The 20,718-nt window shown below is 36.1% G+C and overlaps 4 protein-coding genes across 5 annotated transcripts; 1 reads left to right on the top strand and 3 right to left on the bottom strand.

Moving 5' to 3' along the window:
• Positions 1 to 673: 673 nt before the first annotated feature.
• LOC104246928 (uncharacterized) lies at positions 674 to 15,243 on the bottom strand. 2 transcript variants are annotated; one of them, XM_070162920.1, is made up of 4 exons: positions 14,992 to 15,231; positions 14,319 to 14,400; positions 1,419 to 1,510; positions 674 to 858 (listed from the first exon to the last, which is right to left on the bottom strand). In XM_070162920.1, exons 1-4 carry the CDS (start codon positions 15,130 to 15,132, stop codon positions 796 to 798), a joined length of 378 nt encoding a protein of 125 aa, XP_070019021.1. In that variant the 5' UTR covers positions 15,133 to 15,231; the 3' UTR covers positions 674 to 795. The 2 variants fall into 2 exon arrangements, with proteins under 2 accessions (XP_070019021.1, XP_070019022.1); XM_070162921.1 differs by lacking the exons at positions 674 to 858; positions 1,419 to 1,510 and adding an exon at positions 12,590 to 13,103 and having other exon boundaries at positions 14,992 to 15,243.
• Positions 15,244 to 15,689: 446 nt separating this feature from the next.
• LOC138881423 (uncharacterized) lies at positions 15,690 to 16,238 on the top strand. Its single transcript, XM_070161646.1, has one exon. The coding sequence runs from the start codon at positions 15,690 to 15,692 to the stop codon at positions 16,236 to 16,238; it is 549 nt and encodes a 182-aa protein (XP_070017747.1).
• A 1,511-nt stretch (positions 16,239 to 17,749) lies between these two features.
• Positions 17,750 to 18,193, bottom strand: LOC138881422 (uncharacterized). Its single transcript, XM_070161645.1, has one exon. It carries the CDS (start codon positions 18,191 to 18,193, stop codon positions 17,750 to 17,752), a length of 444 nt encoding a protein of 147 aa, XP_070017746.1.
• A 308-nt stretch (positions 18,194 to 18,501) lies between these two features.
• Positions 18,502 to 19,143, bottom strand: LOC138868074 (uncharacterized). Its single transcript, XM_070161644.1, has one exon. It carries the CDS (start codon positions 19,141 to 19,143, stop codon positions 18,502 to 18,504), a length of 642 nt encoding a protein of 213 aa, XP_070017745.1.
• Positions 19,144 to 20,718: the final 1,575 nt, after the last annotated feature.

Raw genomic sequence — 20,718 nt, 5'->3', positions numbered from 1 at the left:
CCTGATCCTTCAGGTATAGCAATGAATTCCCTTGACATAATTCTACCCAAAAACAATTACTTCAGCGTTGTGGCTGGATCGCAACTTAGCTCCGCCCGTCAGCGAGAAATTCTGAAAACTGAAATTACAACCCATAATAGGATGCCGGTGGTGATATTCGACGCTGAAGATTATTATGGCATAATGGATTAAGAATGCAAATACACCATCAATGGGAGATTATTGAAGACCCGACTCTAAATCGAAACCATCCGAGCAGCTGTCAAAGAAACTATTCCAATCAAGGGTTTGATTAAAATATGGTTATATGACAACAAGAATGTGTTTATTGACGTCTACAATGAAGAAGACTTCAAAGCTGTGTATTTTAAGCATGTAATTGAAATTGAAGGTCAGCCTATGTGGTTAAGCAGATGGACCCTGACTTCACACTTGAAGAAGACAGTCCAATAATGTCACGACTCGGATTTTCCACCATTGGGATCGTGATGACGCCTACTCTTGAAAGCTAGGCAAGACGATAAATAAAGTTTTTATTACATTAATTATTAACCAAAATAAAAATAAATAATAGCTAAAGCCAAACAGAGATAAAGTGCGGAAGTGCTATAACAGTTCAACAACTCTAATACATGACTACCCCAATGATCTGGTGTCATAATCCACGAACGTCTAAAAATTCTACAAATATAGGTTTGAAAGAAATACATATGTTTTCAAAATAGAAAGAGACAGAAAATCCAAAAAACGGGGAAGAAGGGGACTCCAGGTTATGCGAACACCAGCAAATCTACCTTAGGTATCCTGTGGACTGAAGCCAGCAACCCAAACTTTACTCACGAGGTCCGACATCGAAATCTGCACAGAAAGTGCAGAGTGCAGTATTAGTACAATCGACCCCATGTACTGGTAAGTGTCGAGCCTAACCTCGGCGAAGTAGTAATGAGGCTAAGACACGACAACAATATAAACTTGTGTAGTTAAATCATATACGAGAAAGTAATAATAACAAAAATTTAACAAAACATAACGGGAAGGGGAAACATGCTGAGGGGAATATCTAATTCTGGCAGTAATATAGTTGTCAAGACCCAAACCGATGGGACGTGACGGGCACCCGGTACCTTACTCACCCGAGTACCAACATAATGTATCTTTTCATGTCATACTATCATAGATACTGAGCCAGAAGGCTGCCGTGAGATAAGTAGAATACAAGATGTGATACCAACTTAAGCATAAGACATACGGGCCTATAAGACCAAATAACCACTCGTATACTGAACATAGACTGACAAGGCCATACAATCTTTTACGTACATGACATATGTCTACAAGCCTTTAAGAATACATAATTTTCATAAAGGTCGGGACAGAGTCCCGCCATACCAAACAATACACGTCTAAATCATACTAACCAAATAAGCAACTCCGAAGCAAATGAAGCACATCAACATCTTCCGCTGAGCTGCTAGCCTACTTGGAGGGCTCTCGACCAAGATATCGGGACCTGCGGGCATGAAACGCAGCATCCCCAGGCAAAAGGGACGTCAATATAAATAATGTACCGAGTCTGTAAGGCACATAAATAAGTACATAACAGACATGAAAGAAATATAGAGTAAATGGCTCAGCCTGTAAGTCTGGATAACTCTATAAATCATGAAATACTTATAGTGTCATGCATTTGCATATAAATATCATGTCGTGCATAGGTACATGTGTTCATAACATCATCAAGCCTCTGAGGGCATTCCATCATATCATCTCGGCCACTATGGGAAAAATTATCAACGTATACCAGTTGATCAGGTGGTGGTGCATATATAACGCCCTAACCTTTTTCCATATCCCATATAAATATAATATACATATATATGCGTATATAACGCCATCTGGTCATGGGTCAATGGACATGTATAAATTCATGAAATGCATAAGAAATACGTTAATAAAATTTTCTCAGAATGACATAAAAATCCATATGCCTTTCGGATAAACTTTATCAAATACGTATTTTTTTAAACCAATGAAAAGAAGATATAATAATAATAATAATAATAATAATAATAATAATAATAATAATAATAATAATAATATACATGGAAAATCGAGAACATAAGCATCTCTATTATTTCTATGAATAGAGTCATTTATGGGAGTTGTGCATTTGCTCGTTTTTTATAATGTATGGATCATGCCAAGAGAAAGAAGGGATAGCCTTAACATACCTGAGTCGATTCTCTTGAGAAAAATTATACCGTACTCCTTTAGAATTGCAAAATCCTGTTGCTATTACGTAGTATAACATCATGTGAAATTTTGTTGAAGCTAATTTATTCCATAGCATATCCGTATGCAACTTTCCTAAAAAGGAATGAATGACCTTAGAAAGTGAAGCTTATTCCATAGAAGATCCGTATGAAACATTCCTAGAAATGAATGAATGACCTTAGAAAGGTCCCTTTTTATAATGATGTGGGCCCCACCTAATAAGGCTTAGTCACAAAATTCTCATTAAAATGTGACATCTTTTTACAAGACTTAAGAGTCATTTCTTGGCTTGATCAAGACAAACTTGGGCTGCCACATAATGCTTATCCATTCCCAACTATTAACCACCAATCACCTTAATTAATTGGTAATCTTTCTCTAAATTCAATAATTACCTGATTGTCCACATAATTAATAATTACCTCAACTTACTTAAAATACTACTCACTTCTCACATACCTTATACACCTTACTATTATGGTCACGTGGTACCTTGTATGGTACTAGTCCATAAATACTGAGATTTTAGCTCGTGCCGTATTTTATCCCAATATGTCAAACTTGAACGAAAATTTTTTTTCTTTGACTTGCCTCTCTCTCACCTTCACGAATTTACTCATCACTTGTTTGAAATAGCATAATGCTTATAATCCTAAAATAAATCTCATTCCCGAACTTACGTCGATTAACTTACGACGAAACCTTAACATACAAAAATGCGGAATGTAACATCTCATTTTCGAGCTTATATCAATTTACTCATGGCGTACTTCCACATATGAAAACATGGGGTGTAACATTATTTCCCCCTTTGGAACATTCGTCCTCGAATGTTGACTGATGCACTTATCATTTTTATAACCTATGTCTTTCGAATACTTTAATACTCTCCTTGCCATCTAGGCAACTGTTTTGTGAATAAATCCAAAGGCCAGGGTATTCCCCCCTTTAGGCCTCTTTCTCGCACCAATCTCGTGACTCTTGCTACCTTCTGTCATGCAGCATGTATGACTTTTTTCTTGTATGTGCGCTTATGCAACTCTTTTCTCCTATTTCCTCCATCTTTTAGCCAATCTCTAGGCCTCACTTTGCAAACATATACAGAGCTTGATAAAATGTCCCTCTGGGCATCTGTAGGTATACTGAAGTTCTTCGCTCGGCACTTTGTCGAACTTACGAATATTGTTATACCTTATTTCATAGATCCGTTTATCTATTCGTCATACTATACCATAACTCTTACTTCGATTTATCGTTACTGAGGTCTGCTACCGAACTCCGAGTTACTTTCGTTACTTATCCCATATGTATAAATCTAAGTCCTTTAATGCTTCCTTATTACTTGTTCATCTTAAGAATGATGGCCTAATCTCACCTCATACTTTGTGACTTTTGTCCATCTACTGTTGATTCACCTTAATGTTGATCTATTATCTACCACTGATAACTTGATCTCTTATGTAATACTGCCCCTAGGGCTCATGTCTCATCAGGGACATCTGGAGTAATTAGATTTATCCACCTAGAGGCGATACTATACTTCCATAACCGTATTTTATAGCATCCCAATATGATTTATCTTACGTGGGTATTTTAATCCTGTACAATTCATGAAATCATTACTCAATCGAAGGCCCAAACGTTATCTTTCATCTATCACAATTACACCTTCGTTCTACTACCAGGGTAGCATTCCATCTCCCCCAAACTCTACTAGTCTTAGACTCCTTTGAGATCATTCAGGCAATACTGAACTTTCTATAACTTAGAGAAACCATCAGCTCTCTTATTTTCATGGGCTTAATCCTGGGGACTTATCCATTCTCATCACCTTCTCACTTGCCCCTTTCTTATCCTTACTTATGTCTTCTTAAAACCTTATCGCTTTACCATACTTTAGCTTGCGACCTACACATATTCATTTATACTACTCGCAATCTTTCTTCAACTTGCTTACACCATAGATTTCCTTATGTTATTCTGGAATATCAAGCGAGACATCACATCATCTCAAACTCTTCTTTTACTCTCTTAACTAGACCTCTCGATACCTAGAAATCATCGACTGGAAGATATGCCACTGACAATGCCACTATCAATACTGAATCTCAATGCTTCTAGCCTTCTATCCGAAGTATGGATTATTCACAACCTTCTACATTTGGGTATCTCGTACGTTGTTCACCTTTACCTCACTTACCTTAAAATACTGCCTCACATTCTTCTCTCTCGTTCATAACTTCCATTCCACATAGGTATAATTCATATTCACGACTTGAAGCTCTACAATAATACTTGCACCTCTAGTGTACATACACAATTTGGTGAGAGCTTCATACTGACTTCTTATGAGGCTGGTACTTCCTCTATCTGGATTTATCGTAGAGCCGTTATAAAATATGGCTACTGTATTATCTCTCTTATACCTCTTATATTAAGAGTGATCCTGCAATGCTCTCAATCACTATGTCCATAATTTTCTGGATGCAAAAATCAAACTCCTAATTTACTTAGTTGCTGTAACTCTTTGGTTTCCTCTTTCCTCTGATCAACCTTTATGCAGGCTTAATCTATCTTCTGATTTGCATCTCATGGTATCAGTTATTACTTATAGCCTTTTATGGGCGCTATGGAATATCCATGATATAATTCTTTAACAATTCAATCCTTTGTTTATGACCTGGACTTAATTCTTTCTTTTAACTCGTACCGGAGTCTTCTACGGTTGTATGATTGTCAACATCTATGCTTCATGGATAATACTCCAAATCTTAAGTGCGTTCACAACGTGACTAACTCTGGATCATTGCTCGAATAATTCCTTCTGTTCCCTCTCATCTTTCTTTTAGTGTAAGCTATTACTTCTCCTGGTCATTCTGCCACTTGTTGCGTGCATACTTAGTATATCTTAGTGCCCACACATATTGGAATTCCATACAGCTCGTATGATCTTGAATATCACTTCTAATTTTACTCCCCATTCAGTAGCCACGGTAGGTGGCCACAGTAGGCGTCACCTTCTTATAGAATGCATATAATGTTGTTGTCAGACTGTTGTTACAAGACCATTTCCTTTTTAGGTCATTGTGCTTAGGTTGTAGCCTACTTCCTTATTTATCAGCTAGTCTTTCATTATAAAACTTAGGGAGGACCCTCTGACTCTTGTAAATTTGTGAGCTTATTACATTGTATACTCGATGGACCTTCTGATGTCCTTCCTTGCCTATACTTATCCGTAGTTACTTACCTCCACACCCTTGGGCTTGTAGGGTTGCTTATAAAATAATATTTTGACTGTCTTCCCAGTGGCACCCTCTTTTTATTTCCGTAACACTCATATGGTACCTTTAACTACCCCGACTCCTATTTGAATATATCTTAAGTATTATAATGACATTACTGCAAGGCTGAATTCTCCATGTTAGAGTTTACTACATTTATCTTGCATGATCTACTGATTTGTCTATAACTTCTTGTCTAGTCATGACTAGGCTCTTTCTGAATCAACTACTAACTACTCGTCGGCCCATTCTTATATCCATATTCCACGTAATCTCTCTTGGTTTATTTTCTTTGTCTAACTTACCCCTTGCATCGGCTCCTTATTTATCAATAACCTTCCGGACAGTACTTCCTTTTTTTAATGTTGTACTTACATAACGTTCTGGAACCATAGCATATATGTAGGATTCAGATAAGTGCAATCTCATTCCTTTCTCATTTTTATCGCACTCTTCCTTTACCATTCCATAGTTACTAGAACAAAATTCTGTCTTACTACCACATCACTCCATATTCCCCCCTTTAGGGGAGTACTAAGATTTAGTGCTATGATGATCTACGTATAGATGTTTTACCTTTTCAGCTCTGGCGTCTTTTCAAATTGTAGATGACCCTTACTTGCCTTGCGATAATACTTCTGTACCACGGATAACAAAATTCCTTACTCGCGAGGGTGAGACTTAATGTAACTGGTACATACAGTCCCTTAAGCTTAACTTTGCTCACATTGCTTGCTTTAGGGAAGCGTCTTCCTGAATGACCATTATCTGAATTTCTCATAAATTTTCTTCTGTTGTCCATTCTACTATCGCCGGAATGAAATATGAAATTCTCATGATGCCGACTATTATCAAATCACTCAGTTCCTAATTGATGTTTAGTTTATCTTGTTCACCAATCCATACTGGTTTCTATTATTCTAGGGTCTAACTTTTCCTTCTATTAATCATGTTAAAGTCGCGAACTTATTTCTCGAAATGCGAATGTGACTGTATGGCCTATACTCTCTTGTTGCCTTAAGTCCTGTCACCTCTCGTATTTTCCTTTACTTGACTATAGACTCTATAGTATTTTCATCTTTTTGATCTATTATTGTCATCCATGTATCACATCTTACTCATAATGCTTCCTTATCTCTCTTCTTATTTCCCTGCTAATATTTCTGCGTATCCCTTTCTTTTGAAAACTACAACAAGACATTCTTTTGCTTTTAGCTCTCCTTGCTTCATTCATTGGCTCTTTGGTTTGCTCAACGTTTTCGCTCTATTAGGGACGGGAGCCATGCTAAGGTAATATTTATCCCTTCAAGGTTTCAAGTTCCTATCTTTGTAGTACTCATATCTAGCTGTACTATTTTAGTGTGCACCATTTGGGTGTCTCACAAGGAGATCTATTAGCACATTTGCAATATCCTTTGGAAATGTCAACTAACGCAAACAATTCGTCCACCATTTTGGCTCACTCTAACCCCAGCCGGATCGTGATATTATATCATTATCTTAAACCATATTTGTTATTTCCCATAGAGCATAACTCAGATCGGTGTGGCCAATTATACATACCTCTGTTACTGTTGAAGGTAACTCAAAATGCTTATATCTCTCTTCCTGAATAGCTCGTACCCTTATTCACCTTGTTTCTTTTACTTGTTGCAACTCGTGTCTAACTTTCAATTCTGTTATTCCTTATTACCATAAGAGTAGATAAGTATTCTTTCCTAAAAGCTCATTATCAAGAACCGTACACCTTTTAGTACACGCATGATCGGTTGAAGACCTCTCATTTACTTATCATAAGCAATATGCAAAATCGAGTTCCTCTAACTCAACACTTCCACAGCTATGTATTTTATTGATCGTCTTCCTGAATATAGGCATCATCTTATTACGAATAGAAGTTCGGGATTTGAATTCTTATAAGTGAGCTCTACCACACAATCTAGAGTAAGAAGAAAGAGTGACAGTCCTAAATGCCCTATAGGCTCCTACTTATAAGTGTGGTGCACGACACACCCATAAACAAGACTCTACTAGACACGGCTTGTATACTCCCTAGGTTAGAACTGCTCTGATACCACTTGTCACGACCCAAACCGATGGGCCGCGATGGGCACTCGGTACCTTACTCAATCGAGTACCAACATAATGCATCTTTTCATGTCATACTATCATTGATACTGAGCCGGAAGGCTACCGTGAGATAAGTAGAATACAAGATGTGATACCAACTTATACATAAGACATACGGGCCTATAAGACCAAATAACCCAATAAGGCCATACAATCTTTTACGTACATGACATCTGTCTATAAGCCTCTAAGAATACATAATTTTCATAAAGGTCGGGACAGAGTCCCGCCATACCAAACAATACACATCTAAATCATACTAACCAAACAAGCAACTCCGAAGCAAATGGAGCGCACCAACATCTTCCGTTGAGCTATTAGCCTACTTGGAGGGCTTTCGACCAAGCTATTGGGACCTGCGTGCATGAAACGCAGCGCCCCCAGGCAAAAGGGACGTCAATACGAATAATGTGCCGAGTATGTAAGGCACATAAATAATAACAGACATGGAAGAAATATAGAGTAAATGGCTCTGCCTGTAAGTTTGGATAACTCTGTAAATCATGAAATACTTATAGTGTCATGCATTTGCGTATGAATGTCATATCATGCATAGGTATATGTGTTCATAACATCATCAAGCCTCTGAGGGCATTCCATCATCTCGGCCACTATGGGCAAAATTATCAACGTATACCAGTTGATCAGGTGGTGGTGCGTATATAATGTTGTAACCTTTATCCATATCCCTATTATAATATACATATATACGCATATATAACGTCATATAGTCATGGGTCAATGTACATGTATAAATTCATGAAATGCGAAAGAAATACGTTAATAAGATTTTTTCGGAATGCCATAAAAATCTATATGCCTTTCAGATAAACGTTATCAAATACGTATTTTTCTGAGACCCATGAACAGAAGTTATAATAATAACATGACACATGGGAAATCAAGAACATAAGCGTCTCTATTATTTCTATGAATAAAGTCATTTATGGAATTTGTGCATTTGCTCGTTTCGTTTGAATGGTATGGATCATGCCAAGATAAAGAAGGGATAACCTTAACATACCTGAGTCGATTCTCTTGAGAAAAATTATATCGTACTCCTTTAGAATCGCAAAATCATGTTGCTATTACGCAGTATAACATCGTGTGAAATTTTGTTGAAGCTAATTTATTCCATAGCATATCCGTATGAAACTTTCCTAAAAAGAAATGAATGACCTTAGAAAGTGAAGCTTATTCCATAGAAGATCCGTATGAAACTTTCCTAGAAATGAATGAATGACATTAGAAAGGTCCCTTTTTATAATGATGTGGGCCCCACCTAATAAGGCTTAGTCAAAAATTCTCATTAAAATGTGACACCTTTTTACAAGACTTAAGAGTCATTTCTTGGCTTGATCAAGACAAACTTGGGCTGCCACATAATGTTTATCCATTCCCAACTATTAACCACCAATCACCTTAATTAATTGTTAATCTCCCACTAAAATCAATAATTACCCGATTATCTACATAATTAAGAATTACCTCAACTTATTTAAAATACTACCCACTTCTCACATACCTTATACACCTTACTATCATGGTCATGTGGTACCTTGTATGTACTAGTTCATAAATACCAAGATTTTAACTCGGGCAGTATTTTATCCCAATATGTTAAACTTGGACGAAAATTCATTTTCTTCGACTTGCCTCCCCTCTCACCTCACAAATTTACTCATCACTTGTTTGAAATAGAATAATGCTTATAATCCCAAAATAAATCTCATTCCTGGACTTACGTCGATTAACTTACGACGAAACCTTAACGTACGAAAAATGCGGAATGTAACATCTCATTTCCGAGCTTATATCAATTTACTCATGGCGTACTTCCACGTACGAAAACATGGGGTGTAACAACAGTAAAGAAGCAAAATTAACATCAGGCTTTAAACCAACAGAAGTAATAACATAGTAACATGTGCACGGCATCACCCTTCGTGCTTTTACTCTCGTCCTCACCATAAGAAACAACAAAAATGGCATGGCATCAGCCTTTGTGCTTTTACTCTCTCAAATCATGGCACGACATCACCCTTCGTGCATTAACACTCAGAGAATATGGTACGACATCACCCTTCGTGCATTAACACTCACAGAATATGGTACGATATCACCCTTCGTGCATTAACACTCACATAATATGACACGACATCACCCTTCGTGCATTAACACTCACTCACAATATCATGCGCGGTATCATCCTTCGTGCATTAACAATCACTCACAATATCGTGCACGACATCACCCTTCGTGTTTTATACTCTTCCTCACTTAAACAATGGAAACAATAACATCCCGGCAAGGGAATCAGCTATAACCAATCTCGTTTCAACAGTTAACCTCACAAAATAAGTCTCAACTTGAGTCAATACTCGACAATGATCCAATACCAAGAAAATATCATAAGACTTGTTCAACATGGAGAATCACCAATTTAAGCATGAATAGTACGTAATAAGAGACACAACGGTCACAGTATAAGACTCACTAACATGCTCAACATCAACATATAGATACTCATCACCATACCTATATGTCGTACTCAATACTAACACATAGCCAATAAGAAGACAACACATATTCCCTCAAGTTAAGGTTAGACCAAACATTTACCTCGATTCCACAGCCAAAAATCAAGCCTCAATTACCGCTTTACCTCTCGGTTCCACTTCCAATCCGCTTGTATGTAGTCATAATTAACTTAATAACATCAATAAATGCTAAAGAACTCAATTCCAATGTTTAATTATAGGTTTCCTAACATTTCTCCAAAAAGTCAAAAATTGACCCCGGGCTCGCTTGGTCAAAACTCGAAGTTCGGACCAAAACCTGATTACTCATTCACCCCCGAGCTCGGATATACAATTGGTTTTGGAATTTGACCTCAATTTGAGGTCTAAATCCCCAAATTTCACCCAAAAACACCCAATTTCCAATGAAAATCCCTAGATTTTAAGATGAAATCTTGTAAAAGGAATAAATAGATTGAAAGAAATTAGTAAGAAATTGTTTACCTATGATTTGGGGAAGAATTTGTCTTTGGAAAATCGCTTCTTGAAGTTTAGGGTTTGAAAATTTGAGAAATGAATCAAAAATCCTGTTCAGAATCGTTTTTGAACAGTTGCAGATATCACATTTGCGACGCAAATGCGAACATCTCATCGCAAATGCAAAGAATGTCCAGGGCCTGCTTTCATCGCAAATGCAAACGCTTATTCGCAAATGCGACCTGTTCACATCACAAATGTGATCCTGAGCTTCGCAATTGCGAAGGTCCCCTCCCAGCCCCACTGATCGCAAATGCGATGCTCGCATTTGCAAGCCAGTCTTCGCAAATGCGAAGCCTGCAGACCTGAAACAAACCATCAATTTTCTTAAGTCTCAAAACATTCTGTGGCCTATCCAAAACTCACCAGAGCCCTCGGGGCTCCAAACCAAACATGCACATAAGTCTAAAAACATCGTACGGACTTGCTCGCGCGATGAGATCACCAAAATAACATCTAGAACTATGAATTCAACACCAAAACTCATGAAATTCTCAAGATAGTTCAAAAATTTTATTTTCTCAACCAAGGGTCCGAATTACATCAAACCTCTTCCGTTTTTCACCAAATTTCACAGATAAGGCCTAAATACCATAACGGACCTGTACCGGACTCCGGAACCAAAATACGGATCTGATACCAACAAAATCAAAACCTATTAAATTTCCAAAAATCATTATATTTTCAGTTAAATAATTTTCTTCAAAAAATCATTTCTCGGGCTAGGGACCTCGGAATTCGATTCCAGGCATACGCCCAAGTCCCATATTTTACTACGGATCCTTCGGGACCGTCAAATCACGGGTTCAGGTCCGTTTACTCAAAATATTGACCGAAGTCAACTTAAATTAACTTAAAGGCAAAAACTCAATATTTTTCTCAAATTTTCATATAAGACTTTTCGGAAGCTCGCCCGGACTGCACACACAAATCGAGAAGAATGAAAATGAAGTTTTTAAGGTCTCGAAATACAGGATCAGATTCTAAAACGAAAGATGACCTCTTTGGGTCATCACAAATAACTCCAGTATGGGTACGTTTGCCAAACCTTGTGTTCCATCTGCATACTTGGCACTATGTCAAACAAACTTTGAGCCCAATTGGAACCCCTCTGGCAATGGATGTTGCTACGAAGGGAAGGACTAGACCAAGTATGGCAAAAGTTCGAGTGGAGATTGATTTGACCAAACCTAGATTGGATCATATATTTGTTGGTCAAAGGAATGCAGCTAATCCTCTACAAGGCCACGAACAAAAGATTGAATATGAAGACGTGCCTAAGTACTCACAGGGACTTGTGATTAACTATCAACTAAATTAAACCAAACAATTAATCTATTCAAGCTAATCTGAAAGTATGAATATTTAGCTAAAACTAATCTAAAGTGACAAACTAAGAGATTAAAGAAAATAAGTTGGCAAATTTATAGAGACGAATTCAATGTGAGTGAATATTCTAGAGTTATGGGTTAGCTAACAATTCCGTTGAGTTTTTCACTTAAATCGTCTAATTAATTTATCTGATTTATTGGTTGACAGGGTTAATATTGCTCGTAGCCTTCTCTCGAAGTACAACTCACATATTCAAGCTAATCTAACGATTATATTCCTATGGAATTAGAATTAACAAGAACGCATTAATAATTCCCGTATAGTAACCAAGCAAGGCAATTAGGTATATTCCTATCCTAACCACAAATCCGCCCCCCCCCCCTCTAAGAGTTAAGATCTTACTCTACTCAATCTTATATGCAATCTATGATTCCCTCTCCTGAGTTCAATTCTAGATTCGTAGATAGTATTCAATTGTTGATCAAACAATCAAATAATTAAGTGCAAGATTGAATAAATAAATCAATATGATAAAATAATAAGAACAATTCAAGTTTCAAACTACAACGTTCATATAGCACCCAAAACTCTAGAACAAATAAACTATGAAATTAAAGGAAGAGAAGAAAAACTAGTTAGAAGCCTCCTCCAAGCATGGTGTGTGTTCTCCCACGTCAATTCTCCTTCAATGTATGTTAGATCCCCTTCAAAATATGTTTAGGACTCCTTATATACGAGTTGGTACTATATAGGACCGAAATAATCTTGTCCCGAAAAATTCCCGCCTCCGGCGTCCAGGCCAGCGCGAGACGCTGACCTAAACCTTAGCGCTGGATCCAGTGAGTTTGCCGCCTGCTCTTTCAAGCGTCTTTCCCAGGTACGTTTTTGCCTCCATTTGTCTTTTTATTGTATCCTTGGGGGACAAACACCAAAGGGTGTCCCCCCATTTTATATTCTTTTATTTTTTTTTCTTTTTGTTTCGCGTTTTATTTAAGTTTGTTCTAAATGTCATCTTCATACCGCTTTATTGCTACACAGTTAAAATATAATATATAAGCACAAACTAATATAATTATGGGAAAAATTCACATTAGAATAACTGGGCTCCCTATTTTTCAATTTTATAGCCCATATTTCAATTTACAACCAACTAGGCCAAAAATAATAGGCTAAGATTCAACATCCAACTCCAATAGGTTCTCAAAATTACTATTTAATTTTTATAAAAGATTCCTCAAGATTTTAAATTAATTTTCGAATCAGTAACTGTGACTCAAATATTAATTCAACAAACCAAATTCATTTGGGTTGTTGAAAAATAGATTTTTAACAAGCTTAAATATGTGGGTTTAAATTCCGAATTTGATTTTGTGAGAAATTTGAAGTGGGTATTATAAAGACTTGTTAGAAATAGTATAAGGAAGTTGTATATAAAATTTGAAGTCATTTAATGGAAATTTGGACTGGTTTTGAACAAGAATTGCAACTAAAAATCGTGAAAGAAGTTCGTCTACAAACGCTTGTATAAATGTGTATAAAAGTGTATAATAGTGTATAAGGTGTATTTCTACACTCATATACACTATTATACAAGATTATATATAATTATATAAAAAACTGACTTCGTCTTCTTCCTTGCGTTTTTTCTGAAATTTAACTCAAATCTACTCCAAATCACTTTAAATTTAAATTTTGAACTCATTTTGATATTTTCAATCAATTGGAACAACACCCAATCCAAACAATTAACAAATTCAATAAAACTCATTTTCAAAAACAAAATTTTGAATGAACTTCAATGGTGGACTTTTGCTCTTCAATTTTCTTACATTGCAAGCAGGTGACATAAGAGGAGAAGCAGAAAATACATGGTCCCTTGAAGCATATGTAGAAGATGTGAGAAAAAGAGAGAGTGAAAGCAATGGTTGTGAGAACACAGATTTAACTCCATGATTTTTAGAAGCAATGGTTGTAAGAACACAGATTTTAAATTTGCTAGTGATTTCAAAATATGTACAATATGGGCTAGGTGGGATAAAACATAAAAATATGTGCCATTTTTTATTATGGTGTGAAGTCATGTGTATTTTTTTGTAATTCTTTACGTAATTAATAGTCAAATGACGAGTAAAAACTACTAGAACGTGACGTAACAATGGATAAATAAATACATTTTTGGCCGAGCATCAAAAGTAAGGATTAATAACAATGGAGAAAGAGAAAGAAATGGAAGCAAAGGTCGCACCTAGCAGCAATCCAAAGCCAACAGTTCCAAACCAAATTACCCAAGAGAAGCTGATAAATGGTGCAGGAGCGAGCACTTCTAGCTGCAAAGCACAACCAAAAACTCCAAATAAAATTGCAATAGAAAAGTTGACAAATGATGCAGGAGAGTTACAGATCCCTATTGAGAACCCCAAAGATCTTCAGGTAGTTCTATTTCAAGACTCTAAACATGAAGAAGAAGAGCGATGGAAAGTACAGTTGAATAAGAACACAAGAGCTAAAAAGCAGATTCTGCTCATAGAGGAAAATGCAAGTACTTGCAATAAATTTGATAGTCTAAGCAATAAGGAGGAACCTCAGAATAATATTGACCACATGAGAGAGTCAAGCAAAGGGCCTGAAGAACAAAACACTAATCAAAATGGAAAAGAGCTCCAGGATGAACGGGCAGATAACACTACCACAAAAGAAGAAAAAGAAGAGACATCCGAGGAGTTTACTGAAGAAGAGATGACTGATGAGGAAACCGAGTTATTGGCTCAAGCAATTTGCAGCGGGAAAACGAAAACAAAAAGAAATGAAGTCCAGGAAACGATTGACAAAACATGTAAGGGAAGTGGACTATAACTTAGGAATCCTGCAATCAGAGGCGGATCTAGGATTTGAAGGTTCCGGGTGCCATATATAATTACCTGCAAAATAACTCCCAATAATCCTGGTAAGAATTTATATGTCTCTGTTGTATATGCAAAATCCAAATCAGCTGGAAGAGAAGATCTCTGGGAATATATGAGAGTTTTTGCTTCAACTATTTCCAACCCATGGGCTGTCATAGGGGATTTTAATAGTATCCTTAGCACTGATGAAAAGTTGGGTGGTACTCCTCACTTGTCCAAAAGCCTACCTTTTATAGAGTGTCTTCATGATTGTGATTTAACTGACATGGGTTATACTAGGCAAGCATTCACTTGGTGTAATGAAAGAAAGGGTAAAGAAGTCATTTGGAAAAGGTTAGGTTGGTAGTTAATGATGAATGGGAGGCCTGTTTTTCCAAAACTGCTAAGTATAAAACAATTGACAAGAATTAGCTTTGATGATTGCCCGATCATGATGTCTGCACAGAATGAAGAAGATAACTACATCAAGTACTTCAAATTCTTGAAATTTTGGGTGGATCAAGACGATTTTACAGAAATTGTGAGACACCAGTGGGATACAGAGATCTCTGGCAATATTTTCTGGGGGTGCATCAAAAAATGAAGAAGACTAGTAGAGCTCTAAGTATCCAAAAAACAAGATTGGAGATATTTTTGTCAAGACACGTCTTCTTGAAAATAATATTAATTACTTTGAGGAGATGTTTATGAACTCTTTGGACCAAGAAGATAGAATGAATCTTAATAGAGCTAAGGCCGAACTAGTGGTTCACCATAAGGTGGTTGAAGCTTTCTGGAAACAAAAGGCCAATCCTAAATGGCAACTGAAGGGTGATGAAAATACAAAATACTTCCATAGTGTTGTGAGAGGCAAAAGAAAATTACTTAACATTCATAGGATTAATGTTGATGGCCAGTGGGTGGAAGGGAGGGATAACATAGCCATAGCTGCTGTTAATTTCTATCAGGATCTATTCAACAGTGGCAACCTAGATATTGACATGAGTATTATGAATTGCATACCTAGATTGATCAGTGATGACGATAATATAATGCTTCTAGCAGAACCTTCACAGGAAGAGGTTAGAAATGCAATTTTTTTTATCAATCCTAACAGCTCTGCAGGCCCCGATGGCTTTAATAGCCTATTCTTCCAGAAAACTTGGGACATTATTGGAGATGATATGGTAAATATGGTTAGAGTTGTGTTTAACAGCGATCAAATACCCAGGTTCTTTACCAATACTTGTCTTGTGCTTATTCCCAAAATAGACTCTTCTTAATCATTTTCAGACTTCAGACCTATTAGTCTCAGTAATATTTTTCAGAAGATGATTTCCAAAGTGATGAATAACAGGTTATCTCGGTTATTGCCTATGATTATCTTACACAATCAAAGCGATAATAGGAAGGTCTATTGGGGAAAATATTCTACTTGCTCAGGAAATCATCCATGATATAAGAAAACCTAATAAGGGAGGCAATGTTATAGTTATGTTAGTAATGAACAAGGCCTATGACAGGCTTTCTTGACACTTCTTGGGTTCTGTCATAAGGAAAATGGGATTTAATGAGCAGTGGATCCACATTATATGGAATCTTCTATCTAACAATTGGTATATTGTGATTCTCAATGACAGAAGACATGGATTTTTCAAATCTCATAGAGGAGTCAAACAGGGAGACTCTTTATCACCTTCTCTATTTATAATTGTTGTTGAAGTTCTTTTTAGAAGTCTAAACAAACTTTATGATAATCCAAGGTTCATTGGTTTTAACATGCTGCCAAATGGACCAAAGATTAATCATTTAATTTATACTGATGATGTTATTATTTTTTGCTCAGGTAAAACATCAAATCTACAACTGATTCAGGAGATCCTGACTAGGTACGAGAAGAACTCTGGTCAACTCATTTATAAAGGAAAAAGCTGCTTCTTGATGGACAAAGATATCTCTTAAAGAAGGAAAACTATAGTGGCCGGGACTTTGGACATGTAGGAAAAGGATTTTCCAATCACATATTTGGGATGCCCTTTATTTTATGGAAGGAAAAAGGTTCATTTCTTTACGAACATGGCTACTAAAATAATACAAAGGGTAGGATCATGGCATCGTAACCTTCTATCACCTGGTGGCAGAGGCGAATCTAGGATTTGAAGGTTTCGGGTGCCATATTATTTTATACATAGATATATTATTATTTATACAATCTAAATGGGATAAATATATAGTCGGTTTGATCAACTTTGTGTTTCGGTTCTAGCTATTCATCTTTTCTATTTATATAGATAAATATATCGAACGAAAATAAATTATGACAACTTAGCGCACATCATAAAATTTTCAGCAGTAATACCAATATCATAAAAAAAATTCCCACATGAAAAGTACAAAAAGACAACTTCTTTCATGTTTTGACAATTGGAAATATCTTCCAATTAACAAAATACTACCATAATCAGTTGGTCACTATAACTAATAAGTAAGACATACATAATTCTTACATCCTTAAGTAAACAAAAACATACAGGTACATCATTTATTTACAATTGTCCTCGACGAGTTTTCATATTTTGAAAATGGTCAATGATAGCATCATTACTTACCTTTTCAAATGCTTCTATGTAACAAACTAAACAATCATTTAAATATTGATCACCAATGCTATTTCACACTTTATTTTTTATTCGCTTCATGGATGAAAATACTCTCTCCACATTTATAGTAGCAACAGGTAAAATCAAAGTAAACTTCACCGGTAAATAAACAAGTGCATAAGTCTCCACAAGATTTACTTCAATGCTTTTGCTAAATCTTTAATTCCTTGCAAGTTGGAGAACTTGGGATCATCACCTCGCATATGAATTATGAAGGTATCGAGTTGATAACTCAAATCCCGAAGCAGCAATTTATCAAACTCATTTGGATAACACTTCGCCAATGTTACTATTCTATCTTTATCAAAATTAGCAAAGGAATTAACTGGACTCAAGCTAGCCATCCCAAGAAGCAAATCACTACTCACTACATCAAAACGTTCATTAAGCTCTTGAAGTTGCACATTAATCACAACATAAAAGATTTCAACACGCAAGTAATGTGAGTAACAAACATTAGACTTACGCTTAGACTTGCCGGGAAAGTAAGACTCATCCATCTTCGGAATCAAAATATCATGCATATCACAAAATGAGGAAACATCATCCAATAGAGATTTCCATCCGGTTTCCCTCATATCTTGCAACCTTTTCTTTGTAATGTCAAGAAATACCACGACATTAACAATATCTTGATCCTTTTTTTTGTAAAATCTTGCTCAATTCATTTGACATGGCTAACACTTTCACCATCAAGTGAAGCACAAAAATAAATTTGAATGTTCTAATCTTACCCAAAAGATACTCTACTTGATTTCTTTCATGTGAGGTAGAACATTCATACTCAATCAATTTAAGCACATGAACAATAGAAGAGAAAATAGCAAAAAAGTTATCCAATGTTTTGAAATGGGATCCCCAACGAGTATCACCTGGTTTTTGAAGTTCACGTTCTTGATTTAATCATTGTCCTAATAACTTCACCGGACCCAAGTAATTGCTCCAACTCTTCAGCTTGATGATGACGAAGCAAGTCTCTGCGCTTGAAAGATCCTCCAACAACATTCAACATATTAGTAACATGATCAAAAACGTCTTCAACATCTAAATGCTTTTTAGCAATAGGTACAAGTGTTAATTGCAATTGATGAGCGAAGCAATGAATGTAATATGCCGATGAGCTATCTTTCATAACTAAAGTCTTGAGACCACTTATCTCTCCGTTCATATTACTAGCTCCATCATAACCTTGTCCACGTACTTTAGATGTACTTAGTGAGTGATCCGAAAGCAAAGAATATATTGCTTCCTTTAATGAGCATGCCGATGTATCACTAACATGGACAAGGCCAACAAATCGTTCTACCACTTCACAATTCTTATTAACATACCGCAAAACAAGAGTCATTTGTTCTTTGTACGAGATATCTTTGGATTCATCGGCTAATATACCAAAGTAATCTCCATTGAAGTCTTCAATTATAGATTTCATTGTTTCTTTTGCACAAGCATTGACAATATCCTTTTGAATCATAGGACAAGTTAAAGTATCATTTTGTGGAGCATTTTCTAATATTACTTTTCCCATATTCGGATGCTTGTCCCCATGCCACCGCAAAAAGCTTAGAAATAAGCCTTGATTGTTGAGGATTCACTTTCGTCATGACCTCGGAAAGGTAATCCATGATGCAAGAGAAGTCTTGCAACATCAATTGAGGCTTCCAAGCGCATTCGGTACTCACTTTTTACCTTCTCAGAATGCTTGTCTAACACAACTTGAATTGATTGATGATGATTTGACAAATCTAGCATCTTGTTGAAACATTTATTATGGACACTAGTAATCTCACCGACATGCAAACGGAACCTTTCAAGAGCCTTATTCCAAGCCCTAAAACTATTTTTTTGTAAAACATTCACTCGCACTTCCATGAACGAATTCAATTTTGAACAAATAACAACATAGACAATATGCGGCATCTTTTTTCACACTATACTCCAACCATCTTGAAAATAAACTTTTGAACCAACTTGGTTTAAATTGGTGCATTCTCCCTCCTATTGTAGTTTTAGGAAATTGATGATTAGTAGGTTGATAAGACCCATTTTGAATGTAATATCTCCTCACCTCATCTCGTAATCGAGGGCTATAATTAGCAATGGGTATTCTTTCTCCTGGGTCGGTGCTAAATGATTCTGAGTCAAGCTCATCGATAAGATGAGAAAAATTGACATTCGTATGAATTTATGGAGCTATCGCCTGATTAAATGATGGCACACTAGAACTAGAACTTGGTTGAGAATAATTCATTTTTACAACAAATTTATCCATCTCAATCTTTCCTACAAAATAAATGTTCAATCCAACTCATAATTAATTCAAGGATGTCATATGCATTTTTGGTATAAATTTGAATTAAGACTGAAAATCTAAACTTCCAATGAACGCCATCAAGGAATCAATAGCAAGAGCAAAACAAATAATGAAAATAAAAATCTGACAACAAAATGCTTTAAAAGCTTATCTGATCTTGAAACACATCATCTTAGCATATGTTTACATAAAAATCATGCAAAAGCTAATACAATTAGAGATTCAAGAGAACAATATGCACAATAACACAATAAACTATAAAGTAAAGATTGGAACAGAGAAAAAAATCAATTCTGAATTGAATAAAAGAAAAACAAGGGAGAAAATGAAAGGATCAAAGGGGTTTAGCAACTTGTAAGTCTATATTCTTAAATACTTAACTATACCACCAAAAAATTTATTTTCAGAGAAACCCAACATAAAAAAAATTAAAAAAAGAAGCAAGAGAATAAGAGAGATTTGTGGTGCAGCAACAAGGTGAAGTGAAATGGAAAAGTGGACACCAAATGGTAGTGGCCAACTGCCGGTGAGTGACGGACTGAAACAGTGAAAATCCAAGAATTCCCAAATTTGGGGCAGCAGCACCGTGGAAGAGAAGGATTTTGGGTGGGAAATTTTTTTGGGAAAATAAAGTAGCTTTTGTATTTTAGTGGATAAAGAAAGCACAATAGAAATGGACCAAAGATTAATCATTTAGTTTATACTGTAATGTTATTATTTTTTGCTCAGGTAAAACATCAACTCTACAACTGATTCAGGAGACCCTGACTAGGTACGAGAAGAACTCTG

This window comes from Nicotiana sylvestris, chromosome 11, assembly GCF_000393655.2.
Source record: "Nicotiana sylvestris chromosome 11, ASM39365v2, whole genome shotgun sequence".
Classification (NCBI taxonomy): Eukaryota; Viridiplantae; Streptophyta; class Magnoliopsida; order Solanales; family Solanaceae; genus Nicotiana; species Nicotiana sylvestris.
The sequence above is the reverse complement of the archived record's forward strand: the minus strand, read 5'-3'. Positions and strand labels throughout refer to the sequence as shown.